General features: G+C 33.9%; 1 protein-coding gene across 4 annotated transcripts in view; it reads right to left on the bottom strand.

The window, feature by feature from the left end:
* Positions 1-4163: 4163 nt before the first annotated feature.
* The window catches only part of PPP1R12A (protein phosphatase 1 regulatory subunit 12A), a 166675-nt gene continuing 151678 nt past the window's right edge, over positions 4164-19160 (bottom strand). For 2 of the 4 annotated variants that reach the window (XM_008004114.3, XM_008004116.3), the window contains 4 exons: positions 16869-16973; positions 12208-12255; positions 8889-8939; positions 4164-6365 (listed from right to left, as the gene is read on the bottom strand). In XM_008004114.3, coding sequence (XP_008002305.1) covers positions 6279-6365; positions 8889-8939; positions 12208-12255; positions 16869-16973 — 291 coding nt within the window. In that variant the 3' untranslated portion in view covers positions 4164-6278. The remainder of the gene's footprint in view (positions 6366-8888; positions 8940-12207; positions 12256-16868; positions 16974-19160) is intronic. The other 2 variants (XM_008004115.3, XM_008004117.3) reach the window with 1 other exon arrangement.

Raw genomic sequence — 19160 nt, forward strand, 5'->3', positions numbered from 1 at the left:
GTTTTTCTGCTACTAGTCTTAGTAAAGCAAATACTAGACACTAGAGGGACAGTAAAGCCGAAAGAAAGAATAAAATAGGCAGGGCTAAAGCTTCAGACAAAAGAAGAAATCACAGATTATAACATTCTTATGCAGAAGAGCATTATGTAACAAGGTTAGTCTCTCACCTGAAGGCTGACAAATGGCCCACATGACCTCAGGATATTTTGAGAAGCATTATGTAAACTTTAAGCATCCACAATTAGTGATAATCCTGACACTCCAACAAATAAAATTATAATTATTTTCTTAACAATTATTAGCTATTATCAAGTATTGATTAAAACATTTTCTAGCCCACACCACCTTTCTATGGCAAATACATCTTGTATATGACACCTATAAACACCCTGCCACTTTTCCCTATCTTTCCTTCTTTGGTAAGAGCAACTAGGGTTCATAAACAAAGCAGACTCACATGAGTAGCAGGTCAGTGTTCCTGGAGTCCTTTAGGACAGATGTGGCGGCATAGTTAGAGGTTTACTTTGTTCTTTCCAATGATACAAGGAAGTCTTCTGAAATCCACTTCTCAAACCTTTCTCCCTTACTGGACTGAGTAAAAAATTAGGTGTTTATGGTAACCAAATAAATTATTTCAAATTTTTGCTTTAAGGTATTTAAGTAACATTATGTTTTAAAACAAGATGCTTTGGATATGTGTAATTGACTTTTATCAAATGAAGCTGAGATTTATTATCTAGATGTGATTGAATCCAAAGGCCCATGTCAAAGGTTTACAGATCAGTGTCCCCGCAGGCTCTGCAAAAGTATTTGATGGATTTCACCAAATTTAAATTCAAATTTTGCAAAATGCTTTAATTTTTAGAAATTGTAAAAATAATGTTTACATATAGGCAAAATTTGGACAATATTGAGTACTAAAGCACTAACTTGTACTGCAAGGTTATCTTTGTGTGGCGCTTCTCCTACTCTGTACCTGTATTTTTCACTGTTGAGGAAAGTAATAGCACACTCACTCACATCAACTGGTATACTACTAGAGCATGTGTACAGTATATATTATAAAAGTTTAGGTCAGCTGCATTTGCTCAGCAATGCTGTGGTCACAACCTAAGAATTGTGCAGTAACAAGTGAAGAAGTCAAGCTGCTGTCATAAAACTGTCTTATAGAGGCCCATTTTGGCTACTTTTTCTGGGGGTGGGGAAGTTCTTATCTACGAGTTTATATACATACAATTTTTATGTTTTACATATTTGGTATTCCACACATTTTTCATTGGGAGAAAAGTCTGTTAAAATTGTAGCACTAATAATGTTGCTTATCTTACTAGGGAATAAAAAAGGGAATTAAGCTCTGAGCATTAATTTTTTAAAAATCTATTTTTGAAGAATGCAAAGGAAATTTTTCACGCAGGTATGTTAAATCTTTTATAAACTTATAATGGACTACTGGCCATCATTAGAATTTGCACCAGAGAATCAACTAACTGCTTGAGCATTACTGCATTCCTCTATCTAAAACAAAAACAAAAACAAATTATAGGGCAAAGTGGTATTAAGAAAGAAGCCCTACGAAAGGAAAAATTTAGCAGGTGTGGGGGTGAGGATGTGAGATTAGAGAATGAGGAGGAAAAAAAAAAATCAAGAAGTCAGGTGAGGTGGCTGACGCCGGTAATCCCAGCACTTTGGGAGGCCGAGGCAGGTGGATCACAAGGTCAGGAGATCGAAACTATCCTGGCTAACACGGTGAAAGCCGTCTTTACTAAAAGCACAATTAGCCGGGCGTGGTGGCAGGTGCCTGTAGTCCCAGCTACTCGGGAGGCTGAGGCAGGAGAATGGTGTGAACCCAGGAGGCAGAGCTTGCAGTGAGCTGAGATCGCGCCACTGCACTCCAGCCTGGGGACAGAGCCAGACTCCGTCTCAAAAAAAATACAGCCAAGAAATGCCATCCTCAAAGATACTCAAATATTTTAAGCCTAAGTATATAGACTCAAGAAACTTATGCAGTTACATGCAAATAAACTATGCAACTAACTGGTATATGAAAAAAAGTCCTGGATTCAGAGTTGGGAAAAATCACCACCACAGTTTTGGTTAAGAGTTTTGTGTTGTACCAGGCTTTGGATGCTGAACCAATAAAGAATCCGTAAACCTCAGCTTTCTCACCTGTAAAATGGAGCACTTTAAGGATCAAATGAGATATGCTATTGAAACAGACCTGTAAGAAAAACAGAGTGAGAAAGAGGGGAGAAAGCAAATCTCTTCTTTTCCACTATCACTCTTCCAGACCTACAACCACCAAGTACGTGTTCTATTAGTTATATATTGTTGAGGACAGAATCTACTAATACCCTTCATTTCTTCAAACTTTTCCCCTTTTCTTTCAGCTTTTTAAAAATAAAAATGCAGTTGGTTTATGAGACCCAGACACTTACTGGAATTTAAGGAGGGGCGTGTTGGGATAGCTTGGCTCAAAAGATCTTACTTCTAATAACCTTTAGACAACTTTTAATAATAAAACTTTGAAGTTACAGTAATAAGGTAGAATCCATTATTTATGTTACCTTATTATAGAAATAAATCTCACACTTCTGACTCCTGTATTTTTATTTTAAATTTAGTACTTCGGTAATCTGGTTATTTTATAGGCAAGGAAGAGTAATATAATACTCTCCACATCACTTACCTAAGAGAAAGAGCACTCATTTGTATGGCATTAATGCCAGAGAACCTTTCCAAAATCAAAGTCAAGAAATGGATTTAGTTATAGAGAGATGAATAAAATATGAAAATAATATTTCACTCTAAACCCAATGCTTTTGAGAGAGTTCTCATATGTACATTATTCCTGCTGCACATCATATTCAGATACAGAGACCATGCACATACAGTGTAAACATGGAACATCAAAGACTGCATCAGCCAGCTTTCATCTTTGCAAACAAAGGTTATCATTAGCAAGACAGAGCTAATGAATAGTTAACAATTTTTAGTGGAGTTTGCTGTGTATTCTGCTTATAATGTCAAAGTGAAGGATAATCTACAAAGCTATTTATTATGTCCTATGGGAAATGTGTTGGGATTGGAAGTCATGACTGTCTCAGTTTAACCAAGGAAGACTAAGTAGTAATACACTTTTAAGCAAAAGAATAAAGTTAGCCTAATGGATTAGAAAATATCTACCTTACTCTTTTATATGAATACTCTTGTAGGACACATAACAGTAAAACCTACCATTCTAAGCATGAATAGGTAAAGTACTGGAAATAGAAATAATAGAATTCAATCCTTGTTGTATTAATTTAGTCAATATTAATTTAGGCTTACTACCAGTCCTCTATCCAAGTTCCAAAATCAAAAGTGCCTCTTTTTTTTTTCTTGGAGATGGAGTCTCACTCTGTTGCCCAGGCTAAAGTGCAGTGGCGTGATCTCGGCTCACTGCAACCTCAATGAATTGCCCGGTTCAAGCAATTCTCCTCTCAGCCTCCTGAGCAGTTGGGATTACAGGCACGTGCCATCATACCTGGCTAATTTTTTATTTTTAGTAGAAACGGGGTTTCGTCCTGTTGGCCAGGGTGGTCTCAAACTCCTGTCCTCAGGTAATCCTCCCGCCTGGGCCTCCCATCCACACCTGGCTAAAAGTGCCTCTTAGTTATAGATGGGTTAGCAGGTCGAACCTTGGACAAATCTAAACTGGAAAATGATCTAATATTAAAGTAAATTGTATGTTTCAATGGAATATTACCTTTATATGTATCACTAAGCCTATGTTTGCAGATAAGAAAAAGCACAGGTTTATTTTTAAAAAAACAGAATGTTTATGGAAGCGAAATCTGCTACAAAGCAACTACCCTGAAACTCACTATTTTTACCCACTTATTATCATAAAAAAACTAGTTCTCAGATTCTGCATACAGACAGCTTTATGTAAAATATATAAACATTTGTCCAAATTGGTACACAGATTGCATAAATATGGCAATTAAGATTGCATTTACAGATGTGCATGTACAACGCTGTGCAAATTATCACAATATTACAATTTCAGAAATTATTCAAATTGGTATCCAAGTAAAGCAACCAGTGAAAAAATACCCATGCAGAATTTAAATATCTCAGAACAAAATTTAAAATGTCTTCATTAAAAGTTCACACATTTAAAATAGTTTTATTCATTTTATTTGTATATGTCAAAATACATTTTTATTTCCAAAATAGTGGGTTTTGCAACTAGTTTCATGCAGAAACAAGGTCTGCTCAATACTACCAATAAAATCAATATAGCACAGTAGCTGTTCAGTTTTAGATACAAAGAATAAATAACCTAAATACAAAACACTAAAATATTAGAAACATGTATTTAATCATTCTTCACAGGCATCCAAACTTCACAAATATAAACCATAGCATGCCTAACTGTTGTGCAACCAGAACATGTTGCGGTCACTCAAACTGATCAGTTATCTGTATATTTTACCTCCACATAAGACCATGGAAATTCTCAATATTCAGACCCACCATTCATACAGTTCAAATATAACCAAAAATAAAACTCCCACAACTATCCTTGTACCTTTAAAATCAAGAATCCTGAGCTTGGTAGTAAGAGCATAACCTTATATCTTCATAAAACCAATCAAGAGAGAGAGGACTTAAAATCCTGCTTACCAAAACACCCTTCCCCAACCCCAAAGTAATCTAAAATAGGCAGTAGAACACAATGACCTTTTAAAATGAAGGGGTACAAATTCACATTTAATATAGTATACAATACAATCAATAATACAATCAGCTACTATAAGCTTTACAATGTACAATTTATTCAAATGGCTGAACTGTTCAGTGGTTAAGGAGACAGTTATGTGCCAGAAAGATGTAGTATTTTTTGCATGGTTTAATGAAAATATAAAAGCTATTTGTCCAAATAAAAGCCATCTTCACTATGTACTTGGTTTTGCGCTTTTTTTCCCTTAAAAAAAAGGCCACTGAAATGTATAAAATGGTCTGAACATGATGGTGGTATCAAAGTCGATGCCTCTTCACATGGCAATAACAGTGCATTTAACATTAACTCACGGGTTAATTCTGCAAATGATTTCATAGCATTACTTTGGCTAGCACAACAGTTTTAGACAGCACTCAGATAAATATAGGTATGTGAAATGTAAAGCAATTATCTTATGCAACTTTAATTATGGTTGAGTACTATCAAATGAAAACTAAAAATAAAAGCATTTTACAGTAGGAAACTTTTGTAAAGATAGGGCTCCACATAATGTGTAACTTTTAAAGTCTTTATATCACATTGTTAGCAAATTTTGTTTTTTAACACTATCATGGAGTAGCCTACTCTGCATTAGCAGACATTTGAAATAAGAAATAGTCAAGCATGCCATGTGGTGGTCTAAAAACCAAAACAATACACTTATTTGTATATACAGCATCACTCAGTACCTGCTAAAATGAATGTGAAGATTACAGAATCTAACATCTTATACTACAATAAAAACAAAAAAGTGACCAATGAAGCAGAAAATAGGAATTAAAAGATCTAATCTCAAATGACTTTAAAGCATTCATGTAAGAAATAAATGCATATTGCACAAACAGTGAAAGCATATGTTCCACCAAGCAATTCAGTTCCAGGTGGGAGACAACACAGCATTAGCCTAATACATGACAATAATCACAGAAGAGCAAGTGTTTTTATCTGTAAATGAAAAAGCTGTGAAAACATACAAGACTCTGCCACATGAAGAGTTTAGAAGGAAAAAATACAAACCCAAACTTAGATGAAAAGCCAAAAAAATTTAAATATCGAAAAACTGGAAACTGTGGCACATCAAAAAATGTTGAGTAACTGTCTTCTGTGAGAGCTGAAGGTTTTTGTTGACACAAAAGTATTTATGTACAACTAAGGCTTACTGGTTAAATATCTGAGGCATATCTGGCCTTGAACACTTTCCTTATATGCTGGAGCTGTAAACAAGTTTTCTCAGTCATTAAAAAAAATTCTTCTCAGCAGCTGCATTAACATGAAACAATGGTCTTGACTTAAAAAAAAAAAAAAAAAAAAAAAAAAAACCAACAACAACAAAAACACCCCAGAAAATTAAACAAAATGAAATAAAAATTCTAGATAAGAGGGCATTTGGCAGGATATCCGAAAATGACAGTCTCCAAGGATTCTTCCCAGGCTTCCAGTGACTGCCAATTATGGTCCACTGGGTTACTAACATGTGCAATTCCATTACTTGCTGCTTTTTTTTTTTCTTTTTTTATTTGGAAAGTTTGCTTATAACTCTGATCAAGGCCCCATTTTCATCCTTTAGCCTCTGGTTGTCTGCTTTTAGGTCTGGTAACATCTGTAAGAGAAAAATTGAAGATTTACCTTCAATAAATAGATAAAACATTATTTTTAATAAATGTTATATTTTCACCACAAAACACATGATCAAGCTTTGCCAGTTATATATATTTCTAGTATCTAAAACATGTATCAGGAAGAAGGAAAAAAAAACACACCTGGATTTGTAAAGCTAATTAGTTTCATAAATGCTGGAATGAAAAGTTTATTCTCTCCAAATTTTCCATTGCAATTTACTAAATCACTTGATTTTATGACTCACAAGCACACCACATTCGAGCAGCCAAGACAATGAAGCCCGTTTTTGTTAGGATAGGCTCTTAAAAGAGGTTCCTGTCAGCACCCAAACCAAAGACTTTTGCTTAATGTATGTCAGACCTAAAATCATAATACTTAACATTGTTCCACAAGAAAGCCAAACTACCTAGGAAAATATTGAAGAAGTTAGACTTGTTCTAAATTATTAAAATTCCTTAAAGGATTCACCTATTGTACCTCAGTTTAAGATGCCTAATACAATGTCCGATCCCGAACAGATGCTTATTAAATGGTAACAATTACTATTATTAGAATAGTATATCATGTGTAAGCTAAAGTAGTAAGTCTGTATCTATGATCCAACCATTACAACACTAACCAATTTTGAAGCAAATAGCCTCATATCTTCAAACAATGCATCTCAATTTTCTGCTGTTTTACAGACAAACTGATGAAGGGGATGAAAATATTACAAGTTAACTGAATAGTCTACTAAGGACAATTAAAATTGTATGTTCTTTGCCAGTTTCACTAAGAAATGAAATAGCTCATATTTTTGGTCCTTAAACCATACTTTCCAAAATAGTTCTCTTTCCTCAGTTTTCAAAATATATTAGATTATCTAACTAGATAAAAGTACAACTTCTATTTGCAAAACTACCTTAAGCCAAATCTTTAGGAAGATTTAATTTTATGTGGAACTAACACATCCTTATCTGTGTTCAGAATCTTTAGATATAAAATATAGTAATCTTGAGTTTATTCATTTGAATATGTATAATAGAAAACTGAATGACTATAAACTAATGTGGTTCTGACATCAAATGACATTATTTTGAAAAACAGATAATGCATGCTTAATCTTCAGCTTCAAAATATATTAATTATATGTAAAATGTTATATACTGTTTATGTTTTCTCTCTAGTAAAGAACTGTAAATAACATATTTTAAGTCCTAAAATATCTGTACAGCTAAAAAATGTGCAAAAGCTTTAGAAAAGTACAAATAAGTCTTTAAATTCCAAAATCATCCCTAATTTTAGTGTAGTTCATCAACTGCAATATACAATTAGTGACAATTTGTAACATTCTAAGCAGCCATGCATAATTAGTTATATGATATGCTCCAGACACAATGGCATTAATTTGTAAAAGTGAGCTCTTACAAAACACGCCTACTAATATAAAAACACCTGCCTGGCTCTACCAAGAAGAAATGATGAAACTAAAAATTATAGGTTCACAGACTGCAGTTGCCTATAGAACCCTGAGCGCTTGGCTACCACTCTTGTCAAGGCCCTATTCTCAGTCAGCAGTCGCTCATTTAACTCTCTCAGAGACTGAATTTGCTTTATTTGGTGCAGGTTCTGCAGGAATCAGAACATAAAGAAATAGGAATAAAAAATAAGAAAATGGAAAAGTGTACAGTAAGAATATAATCACAGGTAATAATTTTTTAAAAATAACACGTCTTAAAAGAATAAGAGATTCAGAAAGGTAAACAATGTATTCCTAAAATTCTATTTCAAACTAAATAATACATAAGCAAACAAAATACAAAAGATTTGTCTCCAATCTTCAAAGCCATTGAATAATAATGGTCTAATAATAAACCAAACAATTTAATACTGAAACATCTAAATCCTGAACTACTAATTCTGTGGGTATAATATACTATGCATTGGTTCATTAATTCACAATGTGATAAAGATATTTTATGAAAGACAATGTGGTAAGAGGTAATCAATTAACTATGCTACTTTTCTTGTGAAGACATTCAAAACATAATTACTTCTACAGATAATATGGAGTTTGATAAAATACAGCTCTGACTGTTCACTCCCCTAAGGTCCTTTACTTTCAAAGGAGAACATTTTATAGTATCCTCCTCCACTACTTACTCACCAAGAAACATAAAAGTATACAGAAACATGAATAAATAATACATCCTATATCCTATTATTATTATTAACTTTTTCTACGTGAACAGCAAAAGTGCGACACAAATTGATTATCAAAATAATTTGGGTTTTATTTTTTATTTTTTTTTTCTTTTTTCACAGGTGTTAAGATTTGGGTTTTAGACTCTCTTCTGGCTCACTAGAACCTGGATTCAAGAAGAAAGAGAAGCACCAGATATAGACAGTTCACAAATTGGATAATCAGCTTTGAGAACAATTAATGTAAACCATATCTTTAATAGTATTTTAAACATTAATACATAAACAGCACTATCTCTCATAAATAACATAGTTTACTTACTTTGAGCTCTTCTTCCATTTCAGATATTCTTCTTTCTAGAGCTCTTCGTTCCTAGATCAATTTAAGGTACCAATGTTAGTTATATAATTATTACATTCTTAAGTTTTCTTCTATACTGTGAAATAGTGATACTTCAGAATTAAAGGTCCAATCAGGAGCAGTGTAGAAAAGATGTGATGCCAGTGATATGTAAAAGCTTTCCAAAATTTGAGAAAAATAAATATGAAGATCTTTTTCCTTAGTGCAAGCTCTTAATTCAAAGCTTTGACTTTCTGGAAGGATGCTATATAACATAAACTACTTTTTTAGTTCATGTAAAACTTAGAGTGAATCAATACTCAAGACTGAAGACTGTACAGAAAAGAAAAACAAAACTCACACAAAGATGCAATCATATTACAGTGATAGAAGCAGAAAAGCAAGAAGCAAACATGCCTAAAATATGTGTATTTTGCAATTTCAGAGGAATGTAAGAAAACCCCTTTCCACCACCCACAATGTGTACTAGCTATTATTTATCCAACTGACTTTATAGCTTTATATTTAGGTTGACATTATGTGTAGCATTAATGCGGTGAATCTAATAGAGAAGCAACTGCAGCATTTATTTTAAACTTCTTTCAAAGAGTAACAGGCAAAGCCAACACACAACACATTACTGCAGTGTACTGTTTTATTCTCCCTTAAATGATAAGCATTCTGGGGTGTTATGCAAAAAGCAAGCAGCAGTAATTGATGAGCTGTAAAACTGGTTAGGTCATACCGCCCAGAAGATACTGACTCTTGCCGGTCACCTTTCAGATACAAACCATTTAAATTTAGTTTAATCACACTGAAACTATTTCCAAGACATTCTTTCCCAGATTAATAACAAACGCTGATATTTAGTCAAGCAGTACATTTACTGTAAATGTTAATGTTTTTAGGGTATGGGATTTTAAAAGTAGATAGAATCCTACTCATCATCTTTTAAGTACCATGTTATTCTAACATCAGCATGCCTAAACATTACATAGACAAAAACATTATTTTCAATACATAGATCTTTCTTCTAGTAAATAATACAGTCATGACAAATTCATAGAAATCATCACACTTCTCAAAATACTAGCACATAAAGTGTCATATTTGATCTTTACCACTTTGCAAAATATCAGAAATAGAATATTTCTTCTGAGAGGTAATCTCCCCATGAGCCTCAATTTTATTAGGTGTCTTCAAGATTTTAACTTAGTGGTAAAGTAAGACAAGAAAACTACACCCGACTGCCTGATTCTATTAGCTCAATGAAATTGACAACTGTAAATGGTACGAAATTTCTTATATTTGACAAATGTATTAACATTAAAAAATATAACTGGCCAGGCACAATGGCTCAAGCCTGTAATCCCAGCACTTAGGGAGGCCTAGGTGGAAGGACAGCATAAAGCCACGAGTTCAAGACCAGCCTGGGCAAAAAAGTGAGACCTTGTCTCCAAAAAGAAATTAAAAAAATAGCTGGGTGTGGAGGCAGGCACCTGTAGTGCCAGCTATTCTGGAAGCTGATGTGGGAGGATTGCTTGAACCCAGGAATTGGAGGATGCAGTGAGCCGTGACTGTGCCACTGTACTCCAGCCTGGGTGACAGAGCTGAACCCAGGAATTGGAGGATGCAGTGAGTCGTGACTGTGCCACTGTACTCCAGCCTGGGTGACAGAGCAATATCCTATCTCTTTAAAAAACAAACAAAACCACAAGGAAAAAAAAATATGGTTGATAGAAAATGCATGTAAAGTGTTTAATTTTGTGCCTGCTTGATATAGGGAATGCTGAATAAATGTTAGCAGTTACTATTAATACTATGATTATAGAGAGTGGATTAGCTACTTTGTAATTTATCTGCATTTGACAAGCAGAAAAAGGAGGTCAGGTGAGCCTGTCAGAATATGAATGTGTCTGTATCATGTATATGTTAGGAAAAAAAAAAGTATCAAAATATCAGCTATCTCTGCATGACAGATTACGGATAATTTAATATTTTCTTCTTTTGCTAAAGTTTCTGCAATAAACATATATTACTTTCATAAGAAAAATTAAATATTTGAAATTGTGATGGTATTTGAAAACTAAATATTACTTTAAGTACAGTCTGTTATCTATGCCTTTCATCTCAACCGTTAGTATAACAAAGAACTGATTTTATTATTTCTGCTTATCCTGGAGATAAAATTCAGTAACAGTTAAATATTCTAACAGGAAATAATAATCAATGTTAAATTTATTAAAACACTATTTTAGCAATTATTAGTTATGTCCATTTTGAAAACATGGCTCAGAACACTAATTTTTAAAACTTGCAGAAATCATAATAAAATGGTAGCTACTGCAAGGTACAACTAGCAAATGACACAGACATTAAAAGACTATTTTTATATTCTTTATTTTTTTAACCATTTCTCTTTTTTTGGGGTGAAAAAGGCAAATTGGTTATTTTTAAAACAGAATGGAAGAAAAATGTTTTTATATCAATAGCTCCTGAGAATTTACTCTTTCATCATAGCTACCAGCCTGCCATTTCTTCTGTGGTCGAAACCCTACCAAGTCTAGCTACTGCTCAGCTACACTACAAACAATCTTTGGGCACTTTAACTTTTGGATCATTTATACATTCTCAACTGATCAGGCTAAATTTGTTAAGTTATTCCTATGACTACTCCTAGACCTTTGAGCAACAATAACTGAAGAGAAATACAAGTGAAGGTATTACAGTCAATAAAAAATTGCAGAAAGACATCAAGTGGCATAAGGATTTTCTTGTAATCAATTTTTTTGTTTAAAATATCCTAAGTTAAATATTTCAACTCGAAATTTTAAAAAATTATTAAATTTACCTTAAAAAGAATTTGAAAATTTGATGTTCCAGATTTAAAAACTTTATTTCAAGAATAGAAGTATTTTAGGTTTATAAATAATTAAAATAAATGTATTTATGATTAAAACATTTTAGGTACATACCATAAGAGATAAACGGCATTTCAAGAATATCAAATTCACTATCAAAATGTGTATAGTACATTTCAGAATCAAGGCAAGATAGTTTTTTTTAATTCATTAAAATAATTATGTGGTAAATTAAATTTTATTTAACAAGGTCATTTCATACCTAGAGAGACCCTATAGAATTCTATAAAGAAGCTAAGTTGCTGTAAAATACATTAACTCAATAAATATTAATTTAAACTAATTAAAACTGTCATCCATAATAAAACAAAAACAAAAAACCCACCATTGTTTACCTAAAACAAGAAAAAAAATAATTATTTAATAAGCGGGACACTTACCCTTTTTTCCATTTCCAACAGTGACCTATCAGCAAATCTTTCTTGTCTCTGCAATGAAGAAATTATGAAAGAGGTAAGTGCAAAAAAGATTGAGGGGCGACCACAGTAATTCTCTTTTAATGGGTATTAAATCACAATATTCAAGTGGAGTAAAACACAGGTTCATGAGTAAAGCAAAGAGAAAACAGGATTTGTATTAAAATAATAAAGAGTGAAACGAATGTTTAGAAATAGAATGGTAACCAGACCTCTCATTTTATGTTCTCTATCACTTTTCCCCAGGAACTTTCATAGTTTAGTTGGGCGTGAGCGTGAGTGAGTGAGTGAGTACTGTGGAAGAAAAACAAAAACAAAAAAACTGTAGCTTTCCTTCTGAAGCCGAAATTCTTTCTTTTCCTACACCATCAGGAGTGGCTAATCACAATGGTCAGATTCCAGGACCTTGATTGAAATATATTCATTACCAGGTTGAGTGACTCTGTATCCATGCAGCCAGACCAGTAAACTGGCCTTTTTATCTTCTCCCACAGCTATCTTGGTCTTGGCTCACACTCTAGAGGTTTCTTTTCCAATCATCCATGCTCCACAATTGGTTCATATCCACTTTCACTCACAAGATATTCTAGCTGTACAGCTTTCTTCTGCTGGTGAGCTCAGGCCTTTCATTTTTTCCACTTCCTGTACTATGTGACCAGCTCAAAGTTGATAAAATCCTGAGATTTAAGCTTGGCTTTAAGGGATGGAAAAGCACCTTGGGTTTTAGCCACATGTTGTATCCTGTACTAGAGATTAGAGAGCTATGGACATTGACCACAGGCCCAGTTTAACAACAACAACAAAAAGTGGCATCTTAGATCTTATTTACATTGATTTCTATACAAACATCTCCCTTGGAATTCCTCGTCAATTTGCTGAAAATGAATTCCTCAAAAGCCAACTTGTTGAATAACCCATTTTACTAATTTACCAAAAATGATTTTTGACCACTTTAACAAGAATGCTTTATGAGTGCTAACCATAAAATATGCTTTAAAAACATATTGATTAAACACAATTTCACTGTTCAATGAGGTAATTTAAAAAATATTTCTTTACATAATTTTCTTTTATGCCAACCCTTTCAGTATTCAGGTTTTAGTATCTCTAGGACTTGTAACCAAGTCACTTTTTGATTCTTCTTTCACAATTTTAATGGTCATGGTGTGTAACATTTAAAGAACTAGTCATGGTCAGGTTTTCTTACTTTTTCTCCTATTTTAAATGGCTTCAAGCTTTTGTGCTTACTCTTTCTGGAAACATGAAAGTCAATATTCCAATTGCTTCTTAGAAGAAATTCAGTTCAGAATTTCAAATATGAGGCTGGGTGTAGTGGCTCACACCTGTAATTCTAACACTTTGTGAAGCTGAGGTGGGTGGATCACTTGAGCCCAGCAGTTCAAGACCAGCCAGGGCAACACAGTGAAACCCTGTTTCCACAAAAAAATAACTAACTAACTAAATAAATAAATAAAAAATAAAAATTGAAAAATTAAACAGATGTGGTGGCATTGCCTGTAGTCCCAAATACCTGGGAGGATAAGGTGGGATGATTGCCTGAGCCAGGGATACTGAGGCTGCAGAGAGCCCTGATTGTGCCACTGCACTCCAGCTTGAGTGACAAAGTGAGATGCTGTATCCATTAAAAAAAATAATAATTTAAATATGAACGAGACTGTTCAGTTAATTCTCATTTATTTTTGGCTCTGAATTTAAACATTTAATTGCTAGAAATATAAAACAAAGGCTGATACGCCACTTGAGGATTTAAAAATAAATCATAGAAACTCTTTACAAGACCGAAAAATTTTTAAATAATATTCAAAAGCACCTGAAAAAAATCAAATAGCCAAAATAATAACATCACACGTAAATTAACAAAACATGGAAAAATAGCATTTCATTGGAGATTTTTTCATATGGGAACATTTTAGCAATTATATGTGGTTTGCCAATTTCATTGATTAGAAAACATCAACATCAGTTTAGATATTTTTACTTAGTATTTTTACTTTAGTATTTTTAGTATTTTACTTTAGTATTTTTACTTAGTTAACTTTCTTGTTAAACATTCCAGTTAAAGCTGTTAAAATCACAATGAGTAAATCTGGTGAACTGGTCATTTGGCAAAGTGGTATTCAGCAGACTGGTTCTGGTAGGCTGGCATATTTTTTCCTTTCCTTGGAGATGATATGGGAAGGAGAGTACCTGAGCTAGGGCAAGAGTCAAGGATTCCAGAGTCTCTTGGCTAAATACTATCAAATAGACCTAAACTTCAAGATTAATTTCATGCAACTATCAAAACTGCCACTGCTATTTGTGGCAAATATCTGATGCAAATATTTGTATATTTGTGAAAAGTTATGAAGTCAATCAATGCCAAAAAACAAACAAACAAACAAAAAAAGGTGGAAAAGTTCACAGTAGATACAGGATAAATGCCTGAAAGTTGAACCCCAAAAGTTTACTTTAATGCTTATCAGTTTTACTTTTATGAATTATACTGCTCATTATTAACTCAGTATACTGGACATGATACTCAGAGTACCTGCCAAGGCAGAAGCTGTCATACTTTTTAATCCTGCTTCTCTTGCCAGGTAACAGCAATTCGTACCCGATCCATAGGCAACTTTCTGTACATTGACCTATGAAATGGTCACTAACAAAACAGGCTGCTCCATACTGGGTAGTAAGTGGCTAATTCTATCAATTCCCCTCTCTTGCAGGGTTTGACTGAGAGAGATACAGAAGAATTACATGACAATGAAGTAGGCAGCAAAGCAGAACACAGAGAAGGCATTAAGTAGTGGAGACACAGATGAGCTGAGTCACCATGACAGAACACTATAGTAGGAAGCAGTGCATTTATTTAATAAATTTATTTATTTATTTATTTGAGATGGAATCTCACTCTCTCACCCAGGCTAGAGTGCAGTGGCACGATCTTGGCTCACTGTAACCTCCACCTCCCGGGCTCAAGCAATTCTCCTGCTTCAGCTCCCGAGTAGCTGGGACTACAGGCGCCCACCACCATACTCAGCTACTTTTTTTGTACTTTTAGTAGAGATGAGGTTTCACTATGCTGGCCAGACTGGTCTTGAACTCCTGACCTCAGGCGATCCACCTGCCTTGGACTCCCAAAGTGCTGGAATTACAGGCATGAGTCACCGCGCCCAGCCGCAGTGGACATCTTTACTTAGAACTAACATTGTAATGAAATCCCTAGAGCTGAAGCTATGCTCAGAGAGCTCATTATATTTTTATGTATACAGGCTCACTAAGATACTAATACAACCTGAAGGATGATGACAAGTTCACTGATTAAAAAATACCAACATCAGTTTAGATATTTTTACTTAGTTAACTTTTCTGCTAAACATTACAGCTTACCATGAAGCCTAAATATAAGTCAGTAGTTTTAATGTGTATGACACTCTTAAGTTTTTATGACATCTCACTATGAAACGTATTCTTGTTCTGTTTTACTTTTCTGTTTATCTTTACAAAAACCTCCATTAACATGAAGGAATCTGAGGAGTCTTCACAACCTTGTGAGGTGAGCCTGACCCCTGGAAGTTTAGCACAGTATCTACTGTCCTCAGACAATTGCTTTACAACACAACAATGGTTAAAAAAAGGATCTGGTAACAAGTTTAAGTTCAAATAGAATGAACTTTGTTGGTTTTTGTTTTGGTGTTGTTTTATTATAATTAATTTTTAAAAATTAAGAAAAAGATGAGTGTAAAGACTGATCAAAAAGAGTATGTAGTCCCATTCACAGATCTGGACATGCTGTTTTTAGATCCATGCTTTCAGCGGGATTCTAAGAGTTGTGCTGCAGAAGTATGTTTATACTAGAAAGTCCCAGGTTAAAATTGAACACGTTTGTTTTCTTAAAAATTACAGGATGCCTTAGAGCCTTTAGCAAATAAATAGACCCTGTAAAGTCTCTAATATGTAAAATATGTAATATTTCCCTAGTTTCTTTGATCACAAAGTTTTTTTTTGTTTTCTGAAAGGAGGGAAACGAGGAGAAGATGTACCTATTCCTATTTCCCAGAACTAATGTTCCATGGAAATGGAAAAGTGGCTTGGGAAACAATTGCTAGATCATACGTACAAGGTTGTGAGTTTTGCTTGGCCATCCCAATTTTATTGTTCAAATTTATCTTCTCTAGGCACAGAAGGAACTTACAAAAGGAGTTATGATTAAAATTACCTTCTTCCAGCACTACAATATAAAATAATCTTTACTTGAACAAACAGAAAATATTTGTAGTAAACAAAAATTTTTATAAAAATTTTTATATGGCTATAAGATGATTCTGTATAGATGCTTTTAATGTTTTAATGCCTTGCTACATTTGGTATTCTGGAAATAAACATTTAAAACCTTGACATACCACAACATTGGTATTAAAAAGCTTTTTATATGTTGACTTTTGACTGTAAGACTATTTTTTAAATTTACTTCAGAAAAAGTAAATAATCCAAAAACAGCATTATCTTCTATTATCAATGATCAAACTTCTATTTAGAGTATTGGAAAAAATTTTAATACCATTTTTAGATGGAATAAATCACAACCATTACCTTGAGAGTAACAAAAAGAAAAGGATACAAACCTGGGTGGCCTTTTCCAACTGTAATTTAAGATCTGTTAGTTCCATATTTGTATCATGTAGCTGTGCCTTCAGCTTTTCATTTTCAGCTAGAATTTGTTCATAAAGCTATAAAAATTAGGGTAAAAGAACAAATTACTTTTCTGCTCTCCTATTACTTTAAAATTTCTCATTGATTACTTTGCAATATTAAAACAGCTTAATGTAGCATATGAGCTATAAAAGATACATTTAAAAAATCCTTCATGGTTGCAAAGTACAGACTGTTGGTTATGTAAGTGTGTTTGTCCCATATAAAGTCTTAAAATTAGTTCCAGCATTCAAAAATCAAGACTTGACAGAAAAATCGGACTTTTCAGGTTATCTTAAAAAAGATTCAGTCATCTGATAAAGAGGGACCACATACCTGCACAGCAACTGCAGCTAGGGCTAAGGAGTCACTGTGATCTTTATTTGGAGTCCGTGAGATTTTCTGCCCATCACTCTTGAATTCCCAGAAATGAGATGGAGTACCAGCTGTATTTATCATTATACTTCTATATTGCTTATAGTAAAGTTAAAAGGCAAATGACGTATTTCCTGAAATATTTCAAATCCGGGATAAGATCCAAGACCTTCCCCTTTTCTAATGTTTTTTGTCTTTCTTAACACTGCTTCTTCCTTACCCCTGCTTTACTACTTCCACCATAATTCTGGCTATGATCATCTCTTATCTAAACTATTCTAATTCCCTGGTCGCTCTCTAATCTGTTTTGTATATAGGAGCTAAAATTACCTTTTCAAAATGAAAATCTCGTCATTTTCATAGGCCAACCATTCCATTTCCACCCACAAATTAAAAACTCTTGAATGGCTTCCCGATGTTCTTAGCATACACAAAATCTTACAGTGGCCTATAAGGCACTGCATTATCCGGTCTCAGCCTACACAACTGCTGCCTCAAATAAATATTTCTTCCACTCTACTAGCCATAACTAAAATTTAATTATTCCAATGCATCATGTATTCTCCCCCTACCAGCTCTATGTGCGTGTAGTTCCACTCCATTTGGAATAATTTTCTCTCCCATTTTTGCCAGTTAACTATTAGTAATCCTTCCATGTTTGGCTGAAACCACACTTCCTTTGGAAATCAATCCACTTTATTTTTTTTTTTTTGAGATAGAGTTTCCCTCTTGTTGCCCAGGCTGGAGTGCAATGGCGTGATCTCAGCTCACTGAAACCTCTGCCTCCTGGGTTCAAGCGATTCTCCTGCCTCAGCCTCCTGAGTAGCTGGGATTATAGACATGCGCCACCACACCCGGGGTAATTTTGTATTTTTAGTAGAGAGGGGGTTTCTCCGTGTTGGTCTGGCTGGTCTCGAACTCCCGACTTCAGGTGATCTGTCTGCCTTGCCTCCCAAAGTGCTGGGATTACAGGCACGAGCCACTGTGCCCAGCCAAGGAAATCAATCTACTTTCTTTTGTTATATACTTTTATAAAATTGCTTTTCTACTTCAGGTTAACGTCTCCATTATTTATTATACATTCATTAGTATGACTATATAATAAGGTCTCTCTCCCCCACCACATGGGAGATACCCACGATAGCAAGATAACATCTTCATCTCCATTTGCCCATTGGTAGAATCTCTCTACTTAGCACAGTTCAATTCTTTATTGAATAAATGATGAATCTTAATCATAATGTAAAATGATTCTCTCCCTCACCCGTTCCCCTAACTTGGCTTTTAAAAAAGTATGTAATTCAAACAGCTGCCAGATAACTGGGGACATGTACAAATGCCATAAGCTTTCTCCTTCTCCAACAGACTTTCTGTTTACTATAAAGCACAAAATATGAATATATAAATGAATCCCAGATTACTGAGTTTCTGGGATTTATTTCTTAATTACTTCAATCCTTAATAGCACTTGAGCTGCCCCAAGTTTTTCAGTTACCTATGAAAAACTATCAATATATTCTCTTAGGAAAAGCCATCTTCTGTTTGGCTGCTTCCTAGTAACAAACAAAGAAACAAAGTGTGCATACACTTGTGTGCACCTGTTTACTGAATGCTCCTTTCCAGCTCAATCATAGCAATGACTTGAGATACTTAAATGTAAAATCATCTTGGATGATTTTCTCTTCCCTTTAATAAACAAACAGCTATTTACATTCTACTTACCATCACTTGCCGAAAACTGAAAATGAAAATAAGTTATTTTACTCATTTCATTATGAGTTTTTAAAATAACATTTGAATATGAGTATCTCAACATAAAAGATAACTTTTTATTAAATATAACTAAATAA

Source organism: Chlorocebus sabaeus, chromosome 11, assembly GCF_047675955.1.
Source record: "Chlorocebus sabaeus isolate Y175 chromosome 11, mChlSab1.0.hap1, whole genome shotgun sequence".
NCBI lineage: Eukaryota > Metazoa > Chordata > Mammalia > Primates > Cercopithecidae > Chlorocebus > Chlorocebus sabaeus.